Below are 20,027 nucleotides of genomic sequence, written 5' to 3'. Positions count from 1 at the left end.
TATTAGGGTGTGATTAATTATTCCACAGTTCTAATTTATTTATATTTACATACATACTTTTATAATATGAATATTACTGTTATAATAAATATGAAATACTGACAAAAAAGGCTTATTGTGTGGCAACCTCTTGGTGTAGAAGCATAATCCAGGTTTCAAATTAAAGGTAACACTTTGAAGTTTCATGTAGACTATTCGGATTATATATCAGGAGTAATTACACAAAAGTTCCTATTTTTAAACTATTGTAAAAGTGACATTTATTTGCTATTAAAATTGGTACAATAGTCCTATTCACAAGTATATATAGATGTAGCATGTTGAAATCCCCACCTACACTACTGTGATGGTATACACATGGAAGACAGAGATTTAAAAAATGACCCAAAAAACATAGCTTGGCTAATGCCCTTTGAAAAGGACGGTTTTATTGAGCTTCTGTTGCATGTTGTTGCTCTGTAAGCTAAGGTTAGTTATTTTGGCAATGTGGTGCAGCCTTAACTTAAAAAACAAGGACACAACCAACGTTAACAGCGTATGGTGGTGGCTGTCTATGCCATACTGTGTTTCTCCGATGTGCTCTCTGAGCACAAACACATCCTCTGACCCTATCCTCTTCCGTACAATGTACACGACCTCTAGCACTTTGATAGGCTGTGATCGTCTGGTACATGAGGTCTGACGAATGACCCACTCTGCTGTCCTGACCACATCACTGTGCCTTCTGATGGAATCACCAGACCTCCATTGTTTTTTTACTTCAGCAGGTGGTAGCTCTGGTCCTTGATGGCAGATGCAGCATCTGTTACCAAGCTGGCACGGCAGACATCACAGGACAGCTTCTTCAGAGCCCGTCGCTCAACAAATCCTGAAATAAGAGTTGGTATATTAAAATAATTTATAATAACCATGGGGAAATTAGGGGAACATTTATCTTTTTGGACCATTGTGAGATTGATTTCCCTCAAATTTACACCAAAGAGTAATTGTCATACAATCGTTATTGGTGTCAGTAAAACCTATATAATTGACCAGTGGTCTCAGCCTTGATAACTTGCGCAAGTAGCCGTGATGCGCAACTATGCTGCATGATTAAGTTATTTTTCAACAAGAAAATCTGCAATTTTGACATGTTCATGCATCAAGAATTATAGCCACGTTCATAACGTTTGTAAGAAACCAAACTGTTTGTAAATCCGTCAAGAATTCAATAAGATAAGAGTATTTGTGTTCGTGCTGATCACTCACCTTACATTAGGTACCACAGAGCACGCCAGAAAGCTTGCCTGAGGCAAGATGGCCGCCGGTGATGACGTTTGAGACTCCGCCGTAAGACATCTAGCCTTTATTATGGATATCTATGACAGCTGCTGTCTGACACCAGGAAGAAGAGGGAGGAGTTATCAGAGCAGCCTGACAGAGAGACATTAACTGTTTCTACTGCAAAACTGAATTCCCCAACTTTATATGTTACACTGTAATTCAAACTTCCTGGTTCCTCATGTTAAATTTATAATTTTCTTAATTACATCAGGCACAGCCTCTGTGAAGTTTAGATTTCTCTTTATACTAATTAAGATATTAGAAATCCTTGATAGAAATAAAAGACATGCACACGGCAATTTTTTTCTATATTTTTCTCAGTTCACTTAATCAACATAGACTATTTTACTCAGATCCATCACATAACATAAATAATAACTTCAAAGGTGCCATCAAAACTAATAAAATTAAAAAAACATAAAACTGGGGTGCCTATTGGAGTCAGTGGGGGAGCTGGCTTCCTGGGAGGACATGTTGCTCCCCGGTCCTTTCCTCCCCATCCACGCCTCCCTCCGCCTACTTCATCACGCTGCCACACATGGAGGACCTTGGGGAGTGAGGACGTCGCTGGAGAGCCTCTAAGGACCCAGCGGTGTGACGGGTGGGTCATTGTTTTGCATCTGCCTTGGAGTGCCTAGGAGGACGGGCCTCCATGCTAAAAAAAAAAAAAAACAGCAGCGCTCCAACTGCAGGTTGCTCAAGGGCGAGCCGCGAGAATTCACCCCTGGATAGGCGTTGAAATGTTTTCAGAAAAATACTGAGCGAATGTTCAGTTGCCTACAATTTAAGCCTGTTTGTGAAGACCATAGTAAGGATTTTGAGTTCTGCTCACTTTTTTAAAGACTCTATTGTATTATTTTTTCATCAAAAAGGGAATTATTTTAAGCAAAGTCTCCTTAACTCGTGTCTTTGAAAAATAACAAATCCTTCTTTGCTCATTTGATCAATATTCTTCTATGTCAGTACCTCCTATTTAGTGCTAAAATACCATTTATTTTTATCCTTTCAAATTTCCAAAGCAAAAACTAAAGAAACAGGGACAAAATGTGTCTTTTTGAAACATTTCGGTGTTTGGGATGCTCTGCAGCTGGGTAGTAAGAGCCTGAAGATCCAATTAAAATGTGGTTGCGTATAACCCTGGCTCATCCTCATTAGAAGCAAAACACAAAAAAATGACGACTACACCAAGAGTTATAGAGTGCACTGTATGAAATTCTAATTTTATTATATTTAAAGCATTAACCTTTGTAGTTGGAGGAAAACTGTATTTTACCAGCTCCCCACAAGATGGCCCTGTCCTCCCTCCCATGCTGAGAGAAGCTCTAGTAACAGGTCAGACCTTTGTCAAGTAGAATAAAATCAGAATAGAAATCTTCTAGATCACATGCAGTAGCTGTGTCCACAGTAGATCCAGACAGATTGAACAGGAGAAACTCTCTCAGTCCAGCTCAACTCCTTTCTGCACCATTTCTCCTCTCAGTCTAAGTTTTAACTTTCTGCCAGATGAATCCAGTCTGAGCTCACATCTACACGTAATGTGACGACGCTGTGGATGAGGCGTCAGCACTTATACCAATAAAACTGGAGATCTATTGGGGAGGGGCTGCACAGTGGCACACTGGGTAGCAATGTTGCCTTGCAGCAGGAAGGTTTGTCCTGGGTCTTTCTGCATGGAGTTTGCATGTTTTCCCTGTGCATGCATCGGTTCTTTCTGGGTACTCCAGCTTCCTCCCACAGCCCAAAAACATGACTGTTAGGTTAGTTGGCCTCTCTAAATTATTGTGTGTGAATGGTTGTTTGTCCTGTTTGTCTCGTATCACCTGTGATTGAATGGCAACCTGTCCAGGGTGTACCCCACCTCTTGCCTGTTGAATGCTGGAGATAGGCACCAGCACCCCTCGTGACCCCAATAGGGATAATAAGCATGTTGGAAAATGGATGGATGGATATACTGGGGAGGGAACAAAGAAAAATATAATGTTGCTGTGATTACAAAATAAAAAGCCCCCAATTTATTTCCAGTTCTGTTTTATCACAAAGTGCTTGTCCAGCAATATTTTAACTATTACTTCACCCCTATTTCAGCACCAGTTGCAGAATCTGTTCATTATTCTTTATCACGATCACTTAATAAACACAAAATAACACAACTGACTGGTTTATTCTGTAATTTTATTTTTGTGAGAACAAAATTATTTCAAGCAAAAACAACCACATTTCAACTATGCATCATTTTTTGCCCAAATGAAATAATGAAACTTAGCAAGACTAAAATCTGATTGGATGAAGGAATGATTATTAGTCTTTCTTTCAATGTTTAAACAAAAGAGAAAAAAAATTAAAACATTCAGCACCAATATACAAAAAACAAAACAAAAAGGAAAAACAAAGGGAGGTTTAACTAGTCCAACAATCCCCTGAATAACAGCTAACAGCTGCTTTTGGGACAACGATGTTCCACAAACACATTTGTGAACCTTGAGCAACAAATATACATGATATAAAACCCCAATAACAAACAACTTTATGAGATTTATCTGGCAAACGTGCAGGCGACGTCCACACTGGGTGTATATTTTTAGAGGCTGGGGTCTTTAAAGCTCACAGAGTGAGGTGAGACATTGAGATGAAGGACGAGAGAGAAAAGAGTCAGGAAAATGTAGGTCAGTAATCAGACTTAATCCTTTTTTAGGTGATGATTACTGCTGGTTTTGAGCTCATTGGAACATTTTACGGTTGTGTTTTTGCCAATTTTTTATTTCCTGGTAGGATTTTAAATGTTGCACAGAAACCACCTAGAAGACTATGTGATGCATGGGATGTAGAGTAATGTGATGGATCTAGATGACCAGATGGAGGGAAGCATGTAACATCTGGCTGGTCGCTACACGTCAGGTTTTCACTTTTTTTACAATTAGACTTTTTAAAGGACGGTTCTAAGTTTCAGCTACAGAAAAGAGGAAAAATAAAACTGATTATGTCAGTTTACAGATCTCAGCTGTGTCTCCGAACATTAAGTAGAGTCGTATTCCAGCATAGAGCGGCTTGGTGAAGGTGGTCTGGACTCTGTGAAGCAGAGTCATGGTCTCAGAGACGCTGTAGAAAGACAAAGAACCTGCTGGTTGATCCAGGTACACTCCAACTCTGGTGACCTTTGAACCTGGGATGGGAGTTTCTATTTTGTTGTGCAACAACTGATTATTACTTTGGTGACAAAATAAAGCCCAGGATTTGTCATTATATCCAAATACCATGTTTGTCTTATAATCATCCTTGTAGGCGACTGCTACACAACCTCCCCATTGGCCCCACTCCACCTCCCAGTAGCAGCGCTTAGACAGAATCTGCTGACTCATGATCTGATACCTAACACAGAACCTCTCTGGGTGATCTGGATAACCACATTGTTTACGCACTAAGGTCACTTTTCTGTTCACCTCAGATAGGAACAGGTTCTTGTGAGCTGTGTTTGGGTCCAGGGTGATTTCCTGTGAGTATTTTAAGAAGTCATTTCTGGTCCTCGGTTCTGGTTCTGACAGTAAAACATCCACTTCAGTGACTCTCAGTGAGATGTTTGTCCATTTGTCCCTCAGGACGTCCTGAAGTTTCTCTCCCAGCTCTGACACAGCTGCTGTCACATCTTCAAAGTACCTGAGAGGACGAACGGTGATGCTGGACGGGTCTTTAGGCTCACTGAGAGCTGACAGTGAGGGGTAGCTCTGCAGAAACTGGTTGTCATCTTCTGTGTGTGAGAGCTGCTCCAGCTCAGCATCTTTCCTCTGCAGCTCAGAGATCTGCTGCTGCAGCTTCTCCTGAAGATCTTTGACTCGCTTGACCTCAGATTCCTGCTGGGATCTGATCTGCTGCTTCAACTCAGAGCTTCTTTGCTGAATGAGACGGATCACCTCAGTGAAGATCTTCTCGTTGTCCTCCACGGCTTTATCAGCAGAGTCATTGATGGTCTTCACCTCCTGCTGAAGCAGCACCAGGTCTTTCTCTCCATCTTGGATCCTCTGCTGGATTCCTTCCCTCCTCACCTCCAGCTCCTTCTGCTTCTCCTTCCTCTCTGCTGCAGCTGAGACGATGTCGTGGCCTTTATGTTCATCCACCGTGCAGACGTAGCAGACGCTCTGCTGATCGGAGCGACAGAACATCTTCATCACCTCATCGTGCAGCGAGCAGATGTTCTCATGGAGCTGCTTGGAGGGCTCCACCAGCTGATGCTTCTTTAGCCGAGCCACGTCGTAATGAGGCTGGAGGTGTTTCTCACAGTAAGACACCAAACACACCAAGCAGGACTTTGTAGCTTTCAGTTTCCTCCCAGAGCAGACATCACAGGCCACATCTTCAGGTCCAGCATAGCTCTGATCAGGAGGAGCAGCTCCAAGTCCAGTCAGCTTCAGCTGCTCGTTTAGAGCTGCTAGCTCGGTGCTTTTCACCAGGACAGGCCTCAGCTTCAGCTGCTCAACCAAACCTGCCAACATGACGTTTTTCACTAAGACAGGCCTTGGTGTGAAGGTCTGTCTGCACTGAGGACAGCTGTGGACTCTTTTCTGATCTTCTTCATCCCAGAAGTTTTTAACGCACCTCATGCAGTAGCTGTGTCCGCAGGGAATCGTCACCGGAACTTTCAGCAGATCCAGACAGATCGAACAGGAGAAACTCTCTCTGTCCAGCTCAACTCCTTTCTGCGCCATTTCTCCTCTCAGTAGCCGTTCAAGCTTCGACTTCCGGTGGCTGAAAGCAGTCTAAGTTCGGATTAGTATCGACAGAAACAACTAAAACGAAGCTGCGCTGCACTGTTTCCACGCTAGAAAAGCTAAAAGACAAAAAAAAACTGCTAGTTCCGCCTCGCGTTCAAATAAGAGGGGCGTGTCCTGCGTCATTTGACGCTATTTCCGGTCACAGAACGTCCATTGAGCCGTTTCGAACGTAAACGACGTCGCCATCTTGGGAGGGTAGACTAAGTAGCAACAAATACAGTATTTGTAATAACTTTATAGGTTAGCAGAGGATTTAGATCAAATATTGTTTAAGGAACCTTCAGTAACTTTCATTAGCAAACCGAATGCTGCATTTATGTTTAACTAAACAGCCCAGATGCATTAGTAGCTGGAAGCCTGTAGTTAACTGTCATTAGGATTGATTTATTTTGTTTTAATGGATAGCTGCCTATATCATAATTTTGCAGCGCACACTTTGATCCCTTTTTATTCTTACGTTTAATAAATGTAGGCTTTGGAGTGTGGTGTGTTGGACGCAGAAGCAAAAGGAGCAAAAAAGGGATGTGCAAATTCAAAAAGCCTGGTCATCACAACAGCAAATAGGCTCAAATCAGAGGAAACTGGAAACATTCGTTCAGTTTTTCTGAAAACGTTTCGACACTTGTCCAGGAGTCTTTCTCAATTGTGGTGGCTATGGTTATCCTAACATAGGCATTTGTCATGTTGGCCAACAAATGTAGCAGAAAAACAACATTGCATCCAACGCAGAAGAGAAACATAAATTTCAAACCTAAGAACACTCAAAGACAGAACACCCAAATGCATGCATGAATTTGGGTGTTCTGTCACCCAAATGCATGTTGTCTAAGCCATTACAAGGCCTTTGTTAGGCAGCAGTATAAAGCTTGGTACTGCACATTACTCCAGACTTTTTGAATTGAGAAAGCTTCCTGGAGAGGAAGCTAAACGTCTTCTACTACGGAAAACAAGTCCAGTTGCTTTGTTTTTTACTTTTTTGGAATGACCATGACCTGGATGACTGAGAATCTTCACCAGCATACAGAACACCCAAACCACACAATGTTCAGCAGTCCACTTACACCTCAAGAACAAAGGACACAATTTTGATGACAATGATGTCCAGATTCTGGACAGAGAGAACATATGGTTTGAAAGAAGCCATCTTGGTCAAATCAGAAAACACTGCACAGAGGGAGAGGATTGTTCTCTCAACTCCCCGGTGTTTACAGCTTGGTCCTCCAACACATTCCAAAGAGATTACATCTGCAGTCTCATCAGGATTCAGGTGACTAAGTACTCCACTCAGGACAAGCAAAAGTCTCTCATGACCCAGGACAGTGATAGGTGGTGGGTCATTGATTTGCATCTGACTTAGAATGCACCTAGTCCTGGGAGGATGAGTCTCCATGTCGTTTAAAAACTGCAGGTTGCTCAAGTGCGAGCCATCAGAACTGACAAAGACTCCTGGATAGGTGTTGAAACGTTTTCAGAAAAATGAGCAAAAGTCCATTGGCTTCCCATTTAAGCCTGTTTGCTGTTGAGGTTATATAAGGTGGCAGCTTTACAGATTTGAGATTTAAACATTGCTATGAGTTTTGCTATGCATATTTCATTAACAGGCTCAAATACGAGCACAAATTAAACAGACATCTTTTTTTAAGTGAGGTTACAAAATGGTTTGTTTACAGGCACAAAATGGAAGAATAAATGGACTAAATGGCAATGGTTTATAATGAGGGTACTAATTAATAATGGGGCAACTTGACCCAGAACCTTTTTCATGCTTGCACAACAATAATATTATCACAGACAATTCAAACCACTTTTTTGGGGGGGAAAGGCTATAAGTGGGCACAATTTGTGCAATTATCAGGTTAACAGTAGAAAAAGAGAAAGGAGTTGCAAAATAAGTCCAATTAAAAATCTTGAAAAGCGAGTTCTCACACATGAATCTGTTTTATTGTTATAAAGAAAAAAAACTGAGACTACTAAGGCATATTTTAAGTCTGGAAAAACTTAATTTTATATGCGACTTGTTTCCCACATCTTTCTATTTGACCTCTTTTAATCCAGAATTAGCAATCTCAAATTCACGCTACGCTTTGAGAAGTGGTTTGAATCCTCTTACAAAAGTAGATTACCTTACCTAATTGTTTTTTTATGCAAACTGGGAGAACAGTTGATCTTAGCGAAAAATGCTTTTTATTGACACACTGAAATGTAAAGGAAGGAATTTTGCAGGCACAAAATGGCTATTTATCATGGAGTATAATTAAAACAGTTATGACAGTTTAAGGACAATTGCTTTTTTTTTTTCTTCAAACAAACCAGATACCACAGTCCATTACTTTATGGCAGGTGCACAAGCAGCCAAGCTTTCTTATGCATCATGAAACGAAGATGCCGTGCAGAGAGAACACAAGTCCATGACCCTTAAAGGGGAGCTGGGACAGACTGTTCAGCGACGCATTTTAAACTAAAATAAAAAAAACGCATTATACGTTACATGTCAGTGTCAATTCATTTAATGCACAAAAAGCAATATACTGTTATTCTGGCTTTTACATTAACTGGCATTACAACCCTTTACAGACTTCATGGCTACATTTTACACACATTCTACATGTTTGTTTTAAACATGAAATTGTGCTGGAGGACATGTCCAGCGTCCATCTCAGAACCAGTGGATATATCAAAGAAATCCATCTAAAAGTAGGACATTCATGGAGTCATAAGTTTTACCACATCATGATTTAGCAGGAGCAGGAGAAAGAAAACATTTACCATCAGACTCAAAGTAAAAAAAAAAAAAATCTTGCCTAGTGCTTAGTTTTATACAGAAAACACAATCCCAAAATACTTTTATACGTCTATGACATCAATTAATTGTGACTATAACAAACTTTGAAAGTATGTGGTATAAAGAGATAAGCCCCCTCAACAAATTTCTCTTGTTATTTGATCAAACTAGCACGTTTCAGATTATCAAAAGAATTTTGATAAATAATACCTTCATTTTTAAAAGGAACAAAACTCCCTAGATCCAACTTCAAAAAAAAAAGTAATCACATTTGAAATCTAATAACTGGCTGTACCACACCTGGTAGCAAAGACTGCAATCAAGCAGGATCAGCAGGGATGACCGGCAAATAGGCTTTACGAAATTGTTTACCCCTCTCAATTTAGCAAAGCTTTTGAAATTCAGCAACATTTGTGGGGTTTTCAATATGAACGGCATGTTTAAGATCATAACACTGCATCCCAGTGAGATTTAAGTCTGGACTTTGACTAAGCCACTCCAATTTCTTATTTTGTCCAAATAATCTTTTTTCTGAAGATTTGCTGGGGAGCTTACGGTATTTGTCCTGCTAGATAACCCAGGTATGCTTGATCTCAAAGAGGACATATCATGCTTTGTAATGCCCTCTTTTTCACATTTAAATCATTCAGTTGTGGTCTATAGAAAGTGGAACTGAAATGCTTTGGTTTAAATACCTCACAGCCCCCCTTTTTTTTTTACCCTTGTTCTGTTGAGTGTCTGAGAGCAACTAGTTTTGGTGCTGTCTCTTTAATGCAAAGGAGGCACTTCACACCCCGCCCCTTTCAGGTTGCAGAGCATTCCACTCCACTCCGTTCGGCCATTTTTGTAGGATGATGGGGGACGGTGTAATGAATCGTGTGGGTGAATACGCCCAACAATTGAACACTTTCACTTATCTACTTGTAGCTTCGGCCTGGACAACAAAATCACATAAAGAAAAATTAAAATTGGTATGCTGGAAGTACATTACCTTGTTTTGGCAGTTCCGCAGCAAATACTGTGACGTAACTGTTCAAAAAACATAATAGAGAATAAAAAAAAACTGAATGGCTTGAAAAATATGACCCAAACAGAGCATAAATATATCTATGCAGTACCTAGAAAGACTAAGTAAGATGTGTCTGCCCTCCTAAAGACTGCAAGTACAAAATGTATTTAAGGGCTAAAAAATATCTTGCATGATGTCTCCTTTAACTTTAACTGATGGCAATTGAACCATAAACTTTCTGGTTTATGGTTCAATCATCATAACACTACCACCTCAGTGTCTGACTGTGGATTTAATGCCTTTTTTTTGTCCTAAAATGCTCTGCTTCACACCTTACAACCAGATAGATGCCCCCTGTCCAGACTGACAGGTGCCATTAAATTTGTTTCCCGTCTTTTCTTGAGTCGTTTTTGATCAAGGCATGATGTGTTGCTTTTTGACATCTTTTAGCTTCCTTTATGTCATCTGACAGATTTTGTTTGAATGATCTCTTAATCGTATATGTCTGACAGTAATTAGGACTGGGTTTTTTTATATTTAAATTTAATGTAACTTTCCAAAGGTGTTTTTATTGAGTTAGGTTGGAATCTCGCTGTGGGGCTGGCAATTTTAAAATTGGATCAGGTTTGGGTGAATAATATTTTTGTATTAATTTAATGAAATTGGATTTTATTTTATTTTTCCCTATGTTATCTTTGACTTGTAAAAAAAAAAAATGTTTATTGATCTGAAACATTTAAGTCTGACAAAAACGCTAAAAGCAAAACAAAATCAGAGGGGAACAAATTTTTACCCACAGCAATGTTTTTGACTCCAAGAGAGAAAGTAATGATTGTCTGATGAAATGTTTTTGTTAGTGTTAAACTTAGGGGAAAAATACAAACTTTAGATAGATAGGATGGCGATCAAATACCCACAATCAATTTAAACCTAAATGTTGTCTGAATGACTCCATTGCTCTGTGTATTGAACGTCAACCAGAAATTCCAGGGCTAATGTCATGTGGAAATCATGTGTTTACTGTTCTATCCACAGTTGCACTATTTCATGTTAGGTACGGTGGACTATTTCAGATCCCTAGAACAACAATAAAAAAAGAAAAATCTGTTGTAATTTATGTAACGATTTTGGTCCGCAGTGTTTTATAGCATTAAATAGAAAGATTGTGATCAAAGAGCAGGAATACAAAGGACTTCAAAACCCAAAATTTACCCTCAAACAATCTCCAAAAAGGTTGTATAAAACTAGCCTAAATATCTGTTAGCGTCCCATGCACTGTTAGTAAATTGAATCTTCATGCTATTTGTCAAAATGCAGCAAGTCACGTAAAATTCATTCAATTTACGTTGGAAATGTCTTAGATAGGCTACTGTAGTGAAACATAATTTTCTAGTTCACAAAAATCTCCTAAGTGTTGTATCATCTCTACTATAGTCAAATTTTATTAATGGTAAGCCTCAAGATTGTTTAGTTCACACAATTTTGTCCAAAATACATTTCCTCCCATTGTTTGTCATGCTAGCGCCGTTTAAGCCACATTCATTAATTTCGTCTTTTGTATCTCTAGCAGCGGTTCAAAATTTGATTCTAAGTTAAGAACTAAAATCAACAAAATAAAACAATTTTCCAGCTGCTTTTCATGTCTACACTTTCATAAATATGCTTGTAATTTCTACTGCTGCTTGCTAGCTAAACTCAGCTAATGTTAGCTTAGCTAACATTCAATGTCTAAAGGGTAAAAAAAAAAAAGGCTATATTATGGAATGGCTGATGTAAATGTTTAGAGATTTATCTTGAGAAAGATTTAAGAAAATAATAAAATATATTTCACATAACTGAAACTTCCCAGTGAATATAATTACTGTACATTCACCGTAGCATATATTATTTTTAGGCAATTCTATAACAGAAAAAAACAAACAAAAAACTTTTTGCCCCAAACCTCCAGGTTTGGGATTTAAAGCTCTTGACTACCTAATATGTCTTCTTTTTACTTCATGAAATAAAGTAAAAAGGGTCACATAAATCTTTAGCTTTTAATTTAGACCAGCTTTAGCCTGAAAATAAGGGGGGAAACACAAAGTTTAGCATTTTCAGCTAACAAGCTCTTGACAAGCTCAATTATTAAATCTTTGAAGACTATTTTGTAACCTATTCGAATTAAATGATTGGTATTCAGTTGTTTTAAAAGGCTAGGCCATCAATCACGGTTAATCATTGCTTTGGGTGTTCATAACTGTATGACTAAGAGTAGTAAGAAATACCTCTCAAACAGCTAATTTTTGAGAAGCCAGTGTTTGTTATACATTGTCATAGCAATGCATTGCAATTACATTTAAGCAACATAGGATTCCGTGAAATACTGCATGAAAAGAATAATGCACTCGGCTGCACTTATTTTCCTGTGATGACGATTTTAAAGCCAACTGTACAATTCAACTCAAACGTTTGTTATTTATGTCAATTTATTAAACTTTATATTTAACTTTGGAAAAGGAATGCTGTGTGACTTAAAAAGCTTACCCTTATTTTGACTTCATTGAATTGCTGGGATATATTTATTCCGAGTATAAAATGTAGGCTCACACCTCTATCTGCAATAAATGGCAACCAATATATATTTATGAAGTTATGGCTTATTGTTGGAATGTTAGTTATTAAAAAAAAAAAACATGTGAAGAATGTTGACAGAATTTAAGGTTCATAGTCTTACTATCTTAAATAAATTGAATTAAAAGACAACAAACATGTAGATATTTATAGTGACAATCTTGTAAACAATACCATCTTAAAGAGCAGTGCAGATTGTCTGACAAATCATGGGGATAAAATCCTGAAAAAGAAGAACTGTACCACTCTTGAGGCATAAAATCTGATTAGAAACAACACTGATCTAACTCCATCCCTGAGATTAGGCAGTGATTTCAGTGTAATCAGTCAGCACACTGTTGTAAAGGTGAATCATTTGCATTAATCGGAACTGGACGATTTAACTTTACAGCTGAAAAGGGATGTTTGTTCTTGCCAAATGGCGGCGCTATAGTCAGCAGTCATGCAAAAGACAATCATAAAAGCATGACAGTTCTACTTAACACAACAACATATTAAACATTTGTGTAAATTACACACCCAGAAAGACGGAAATTGTCAAGTTAAATTAAATAGTCGCGTGGGTCTGTCTGCAGATTTAAAATCAATTGCCATCCATCATGCTTATGTATCAGATAACTAATGTTGGAGACGGGTTGATGATGAGGTTTGTGTATCGTGGTTTCCGGAGTGATGCGTGGAACAATCTGGCACTCGTACATCTATGTGCAGTGTGTTAGGCTGAGTTTGGTCACGCCTTCCCTGTGAAGCTTATAGAGCAGTTTGAATTCGCTGGGCAGCTGGTGCGTCTCCTGCCACTTTGTGGTGAATTTGGTCCCTTTCTTGTCATAGTAATGGTAAGGCAACTCCTTGCCTGTGTTGGGATCCCATCCGAAGGGCCAGAAGCCGTAGAGGTGGATTTCGTCACACATGGCGTAGGCCAGGGTGTACATAAGGATCCCCGTGCTCAGACGTTTGGGAGAGAGGTTCTTAGTTTTCCAGTATCTGTGTGAGGAACGAAAAGTTAAGTGAAAAATCAATCCAACACATGTGATTCCTCTAAATTGTAGATGACTTATTCTAAATGGCCTTTTTATTTGACAAATCTTTCTCTCTCTGTCTCTCTCTCTCTTTAATTATCTTTCATGCATAGACTGGAGTACTGACACACAATGGTGGAAATTCATATTCATTGTTGGCGGAACAATAAACTGAGAGATTTTTCAAGAGCAAATGTTTGAAGGATGGCAGACGTGCAGAGATTTTGTGTGTTTTTGCTGTTTTTCCCTAACCTGACTCCGCCAGATAGATTTGCTCCGCATATCCATCTGGAAACCTTCCGTTGAAGTAATTTTGGGAAGGGGCGAAAATACTGGTTAGCTGATTGGCCTATGTTGGTGATAGACGGGCCAAATAAACCAATCAGATTCGTCGTCGCTCGTAACAGAGCGACGACGAAAACACAACCACAAGCCAAGCTACTCTTGCTGCTGCAGGTAAAGGCTCGTTAGCTCAGCAAAGAAATACTCTGTAATGCCGATAAAACTTGCTCGATAGCCACGCTAACGCTAGTTTCATCGGCTGAAGCCGCCATGTTCTTTAGACTGAACTGTCGCGTTTCTCGTTGCGTCACACCTCAACCCGCCTCAAAGCCAACGCTGATTGGACGTTCGTTTGGTGAACGGCTCCAAATTTTCTTTAACGGAGAGTAGCCAGACTGATCTGCGAGTGAAACCTTGAAAGCTCGCGAGATCATGATGGTCTCACGAGGCTAGTTTTTCCCTCCTTCTTTTTATACCTGCTGTCACATGCGCCACTCTCTAGTTTCTTCCCTCTCCATCTCAGCTCCTCCTTCAGGTTTCCAACTCTTTCAATAAACTTACGTTTTTGAAAACATATCACTTAAGAGGGTAAAATTATGCAAATTTTTTTAAACCTAATAAAAACAAAATAATCTAGATTTGTTAGTTAAAAGGCTGATTTGAAGTAAGGAGGTGAACAAAATGTGGACTGATTCCAAGTGTGTTTCATCCAGTTGAGAAGTGGAAGTAAATAAAATGTGCAATATGTCTTTTTTTTAAGTAGCTACTTACTGGAAGTCAGTTATTATGCTTTATAGACAGCTTGTCTGCTCCTCAGATGGCACTGCTTTGTCTGTTTGCCGTTGTTAGGAATTGGAACAATAGGCCAAACAAATGTCCCATTAGCAGGAGACAAGGTATAAATCCAAGATTTTTGCCAAAATGAATGGCTGATTGCCTGTTTGGCATTATAACTTTTATATTGTTTAAATATATAGGTTCCCCTGTACACCAATTCACACAGAAAGGAGTTGTCCTTATATTCTGCTGTGTTTAGACAGTTTTATTTACAATTATAATGTTGCCTTTCTCCTCTGCGATTAACGTTTCTGAACAAATTTGGGAAAGGAATGCACAAAACCTGCTGTTGAGTGGTTAAAGGCTAGTTTTAGTTGTTCTCCACGTGGTTGAAGATATTTAAGATTTAGTTATCAAATATTGATCAAATTATCAACTATTGCTTGTTTAGATTAAGAAAAATAAAATAAGAGCATACATTACACAATGAATTACAAAGCCCCTGCAAAAGAATCTATACCCCATCAATTTTTCACATTTTGTTTGATCACAACTCCCTAACTTATATTTCAAATTTAGATCAAGTAAGACAGGCTCTCCTGTTCCCTTTGAAGAAAAGCAAACACAGCGGTGCTGATTCTTTCCATTTTGGGATGATTGGCTGAACAGACCTGAGTCAGATGTTCAAAGTTTAGGATATTATTTTGTTACCTAAACCTGTTTTACTCTTCTCCAGAACTTTCTCCATGAGCTGTCCACTGTGGCGTTTGACCTTCATGATGCTGTTTGTTCAGTAATGTTCTCTGACAAACCTCTGAAGGCTTCACAGAACAGCTGCATTTATACTGAGAACAAACAACACAGAGGTGGACGCTATTCACCAATTAACTAACCTCTGAAGGCAATTGGTTGCACTACATTTGATTTAGATTAAAGAAGGGACACTGTTCTTAGTGACAAAGAAGTTGTCATCCCACTTTTCACAGTTTTATTTCTAAAAGAAAATTAAAACCGTGTATCATTTCTCATCCTCTTGGACTTTGTGTTGGTCTTATAAAATCACAATAAGATAAGTTGATGCTTTTGGTTGGAATTTGGCAAAAAACAACAACAATGTGAAGATTTTCATGGGCCTGGACAGTTTAAAAGCACAAATAAAAGGAATAGCATCTCGTTCGTTCTGATTTGACTCAATATTGTGGGTTCATAAAATGATTAAACCTTTAAAAAGCATGTAAAACATGGATTGAAATACCATTTCAATCCATGACATATTCTAATCCTGAAGAGTGTTATTTGGCATAAGGTGTCATGTGTCATAGTCTTACTTGTTGACGTCATGCATGATGTTTCCTGGCCAGGCCAATTCAACCTTCAGTTGGCCCTTGTGCTCCACAAAGAAGTCCACCAGGGTTCGGGTTACTGTGGCAGAGGTGTGAAGAAAGAAGGCAGGGATCCAGAGGATGGCTCCCTCTAGCTTCTTCAGGTTGAGGAAGAAGTTATTCCTGTCTTGAATGGTCAGCAGGTTGTTGTAGTATCTCTCCAAGATGCTGGGGTTAAACGTAGTCAGGTTGGTCTTTTTGCCCACGTCTTTGGAGTAGACCTCCGTGGGAGCGAAGTTGCAGCGGAAGACGAAGTCAGCTTGGTCAATCTCGGGACCGCAGTGGCTCCCAGTCAGGATGCCGCTGTTTCCCACCACAGCACACGTGCTGTAGTGCTTGTTGAGGATGGGGGAGGTCTCAGGGAGTAAGGACTTGAAGTTGTTACTGATGGAGAAGACATACTTGTGGCTGGAGTAGTCAAAGTGCATCAGCTGGCCCACGCGTACACTGTTCTTAGTTAGGGAGAAGTTCTTGGGAATGTCGATGTAGTTGAAGATTTCTTTCCTGAAAAACAGAAAGTCATGTGTTGTTACTGTGGCTTTTAGCATTGTCCCTCTATTTAAATGATGGGTTCCTTTTATTCTGTGGAGGTGTTTTGCTTGTGTGTCAATGTGAAATTTTCTCCCTCTTTCACCTTTTTTTCCGTACTTATAGGGAGTCGCCCGCTTTGACCTACTAGTCACAGTCATCGACTTATTTCTGTGTGACTTTACCTTTTTCTTGAAAGATCAATGTCTTACCACCCTGTTATTAATTTGTTTTATTTGGCATACCTGCTCTTTCTGCAGATTCTATGTTTTACTTCGAGGAGCCAGACCTTTTTTCTAATCCTTCAAAGCAGCAATGATTAACAGACTTTCTCTGATTTGTAGGCTGCTTAAATTTTTTTGTAGGACCTTGTTTCATGTTATATTGTGATAGTTTTCCTCACAAGCTTTCAGTTCAGTTTTATTTTAGTTCTTCATGGTCTATTTTGTGAATTGCAACAGTCCCTCCTGCAGCAAAACATCAACACGTTAGTGCCACCCCAATACTTCATAGTTGAGATGATGTGCTAAGGATGGAAAACTTCCCTCTTTTTCTCACAGAGGTAATTATGGTGCCCTGTGATAGACTGGGGCCAGGGTGTACCCCGCACAATTACTGCTGGAGGTAGGTACAAGACCCGCAGTGACCCTGCACGGATACAGCAGTATAGACAATGGATGGCTGTATGGATGTAATGATGGCTAATATAGCCAAACACTTCAATTTTTGTATAATCAGAGTAAACCTTTCTTCCTAGGTCCAGTTGCAAAGTCTGACCAATGTTTTTTTATATTGTGTTTACAAAGACATGAAATTAAAGAGAGTAAATAAATGTTCTCTCTCTCATTATTAGGCTGTTTAGCAAATAGAAATCATTTTGCTAACACTAACTGACACTAAAACAGGATAGGTTTAGTTTGATTTCTTAGACTGTGTATTTGATACAGTGTTTTTCAAATATCTAGGTTTGACTGTATACAACCAGCAAATGATTAAAAAAAAAGCTCTACTGGTGTGGTAATCTTACTTCTGCTGGTAATATGCTGTCCGGTTGAACTTCCACTTGTATGGTTTTCCTTGGAGTTCCTCATTCAAGGCATTTGTCAGTGGGATGAAAGACGGGTCCAGGAAATTCATGGCAAACTGAGACCTGAAAACAACAGAAAAATAAATTCAATGAGGAATTTTAAAGTTGCTTGCTTCTATTTACTCCATAATGTTACTACGAGGGCTATAGAGGGGCTTGGTTGGTATCACTGTTGCCTTGCAGTAAGAACGTACTGGCTTCAGATCTTGGCCTGGGGTAATTCTGCATGGAAGTTTGCATGTTCTCCCCTTGCAAGCCAGCACACCCTCCGTGACTCTGGCTTACTCCCACAGTCCAAAAACATGACCATTAAGGTAAGTTGTTATCTTGATATTGCCCTTAGGTATAAGTGTGTGTGTGTTCATGATTGTTTGTCTCTGTCTTGCCCTGTGGGGAGTCCAGGGTGTGCCCTACTTCTAGCCCAATGACCGCTGGAGATAAAAACTTGTGAGGACAAGCGGCTATACGTGATGCATGGATGCTATAATGAAAATCAGGCCGGTTGAACTGCTCTTCAGTTGCAGAATACATGGATTGGTTTCTCTGTGTAGACACAAGAAGCAACATGGGAGGAAAAGAGAAAAATAAACAGTGCATGCCACACCGTTCAGATTTTTATTTAGAAAATAAATGGTTGTATCATTTCCACTCATGCTCAACTTTGTGTAGGTCCATCATGTGTTATGGCATTAAAATATATTATAGATTATGGTTGTAACATGACTAAATGACCTGTCATACAGAACCAAGCACCTTGGTGTCTAGAGGTGCTGATGGATCTTTGAGCTGTAACATTTCTCTATTGCTGAATCAGGTCCCAATCTGGATTTTAGGGACAGACATCTTCTCCACTTTTGATATTAGGTTTAGATTAGATTGTTTTCATGGCATATATATACATTCAAGTGCAATGCAAAGAAATACCAACTGGTTCCTGGCTGGGTTGTCTGTTATGTGTGCACGCAACGGTTTATCCAACCTTCAGTTTTATTATTAATATATCTAGCAAAGCAAGTGGCTGGACAAAAAACATAAAAAATGACAAAGATTCGTGTAAATGGATAAAAAGAAGCAGCCAAAGTCCAAATGCAACATTTTAAAGACCCACAGAACAACAAGGTATCAGTGAAATGTACAGAGAACCAGAACTCAGTGTGGTTTAATCTTCCAGCTTTATTACAGGCAAGAATGGGTGGGCGTGTTTTGCCTGGAGGCTGTCGTCAGCACACATAAAATATGTGGACTTACAGATACACAATTCAGCAAGACAAACGAGTAATCCTTAAAGAAAAAGGTAATTAACTAAAAAGGAAATCTCCCTATGTTGTCAAAGTAAAACAAACAACCAACAACAGGCGGGAACTCTAAATCAAAGAATTAAAAAAAGAATAGTTTTGTCCCCAGAAACATAGACATAATTTAGTGCCTTCTGAAAACCCAAGACTCACATGTTGATCATCAATAAAAAGGGACCTAAATCTTTTTTCTAAGGAACATTATCCAAAGAACACAAAATCTAATTCAAATCTTTCGAACCGTCACATCTAATCATCCCTTTCTGAATATATTATGAATAGTTTTGTACCGGAGGAAACAGCATAATGGTGATAAGGCCCCTTCACTGTGAAACTGCTCATGAAAAACGCACATTTCTCAACTGGGGCCTAAATTGGTGCGGATAACCTGAGATGAAAACATCCCAAATCTTCCTTTTTTAAATACTGAGACGCTCGGCGGATGGAGGATTAAAACTTCAGCACCATGGACAGCTCCCCGTGTCGCTGCTGGTTTATTATGAGGACGCGTTGAGCTGGAGCTGCGCTCACACAGGCCACCCGCCTCTGTTTACATCCACGCCAGCCGTCGTCTGCATTTCATAAACTGCCCTCAATCTGCCGCTGAAAAATCCGCACTCACCGAAAGCCTGCGTGGAACATAATCCGCGGGCCCCCCGGGTATTTGTTGGAGCCGAAGAGGCTGTCTTTTCTCAGAGACACGTAGCTGATGAGCGACAGGATGAGCACAACGACGCTCAGGATGATCAAACCCAGGGCCTTGGCGATGCGGACCATCTTGGGAGCCTTGTCATTCCCGGTATGAAGCTGCAGCGTCGGCCTTATGTTTTCATGGTCGCTGGCGAACCGGGGCGCATCGACGGGCACAGTCGCGTGGAAGATGGACGGTCGGCGGTCAGCGGCTGCATGGTGGAGATGCCGCGGCTCGGTGCGCTCCCCGTCCTCCGCTGCTCGGTCCTCGGGCTGCCGGCGATGAAATCACGAGACTGAGCGGAGATGCGCGTCAACATGCAGCCAGCGGCGCGATGAGCCCAGTCCTGGCAGCACCCACAGCCTCCCTTCCACCAGGCAGCACCACCTCCTCCTCCTCCACCCGCTCACACGGATGCGGGCTTCTATGCAGCACAAAGGGGGAGCTTGTCTAATACTGAGAGGAGCAGAAATAGATAC

The 20,027-nt window shown here is 40.0% G+C and overlaps 2 protein-coding genes and 1 long non-coding RNA gene across 3 annotated transcripts; all 3 read right to left on the bottom strand.

The window, feature by feature from the left end:
- Positions 1–398: 398 nt before the first annotated feature.
- Positions 399–1,532, bottom strand: LOC118564832. The gene is made up of 2 exons (XR_004932057.1): positions 1,249–1,532; positions 399–868 (listed from the first exon to the last, which is right to left on the bottom strand). It is a non-coding gene; the product is annotated as an uncharacterized LOC118564832 (long non-coding RNA).
- Positions 1,533–3,474: 1,942 nt separating this feature from the next.
- Positions 3,475–6,560, bottom strand: LOC105923957 (tripartite motif-containing protein 16-like). The gene has a single exon (XM_012859871.3). It carries the CDS (start codon positions 6,018–6,020, stop codon positions 4,299–4,301), a length of 1,722 nt encoding a protein of 573 aa, XP_012715325.2. The 5' UTR covers positions 6,021–6,560; the 3' UTR covers positions 3,475–4,298.
- A 6,092-nt stretch (positions 6,561–12,652) lies between these two features.
- On the bottom strand, positions 12,653–20,027 carry LOC105937237 (sia-alpha-2,3-Gal-beta-1,4-GlcNAc-R:alpha 2,8-sialyltransferase). Its single transcript, XM_012878441.3, has 4 exons — positions 19,480–20,027; positions 17,503–17,625; positions 15,894–16,451; positions 12,653–13,471 (listed from the first exon to the last, which is right to left on the bottom strand). Exons 1-4 carry the CDS (start codon positions 19,632–19,634, stop codon positions 13,189–13,191), a joined length of 1,119 nt encoding a protein of 372 aa, XP_012733895.2. The 5' UTR covers positions 19,635–20,027; the 3' UTR covers positions 12,653–13,188.

Source organism: Fundulus heteroclitus, chromosome 12 (assembly GCF_011125445.2).
Source record: "Fundulus heteroclitus isolate FHET01 chromosome 12, MU-UCD_Fhet_4.1, whole genome shotgun sequence".
NCBI lineage: Eukaryota > Metazoa > Chordata > Actinopteri > Cyprinodontiformes > Fundulidae > Fundulus > Fundulus heteroclitus.
The sequence above is the reverse complement of the archived record's forward strand: the minus strand, read 5'-3'. Positions and strand labels throughout refer to the sequence as shown.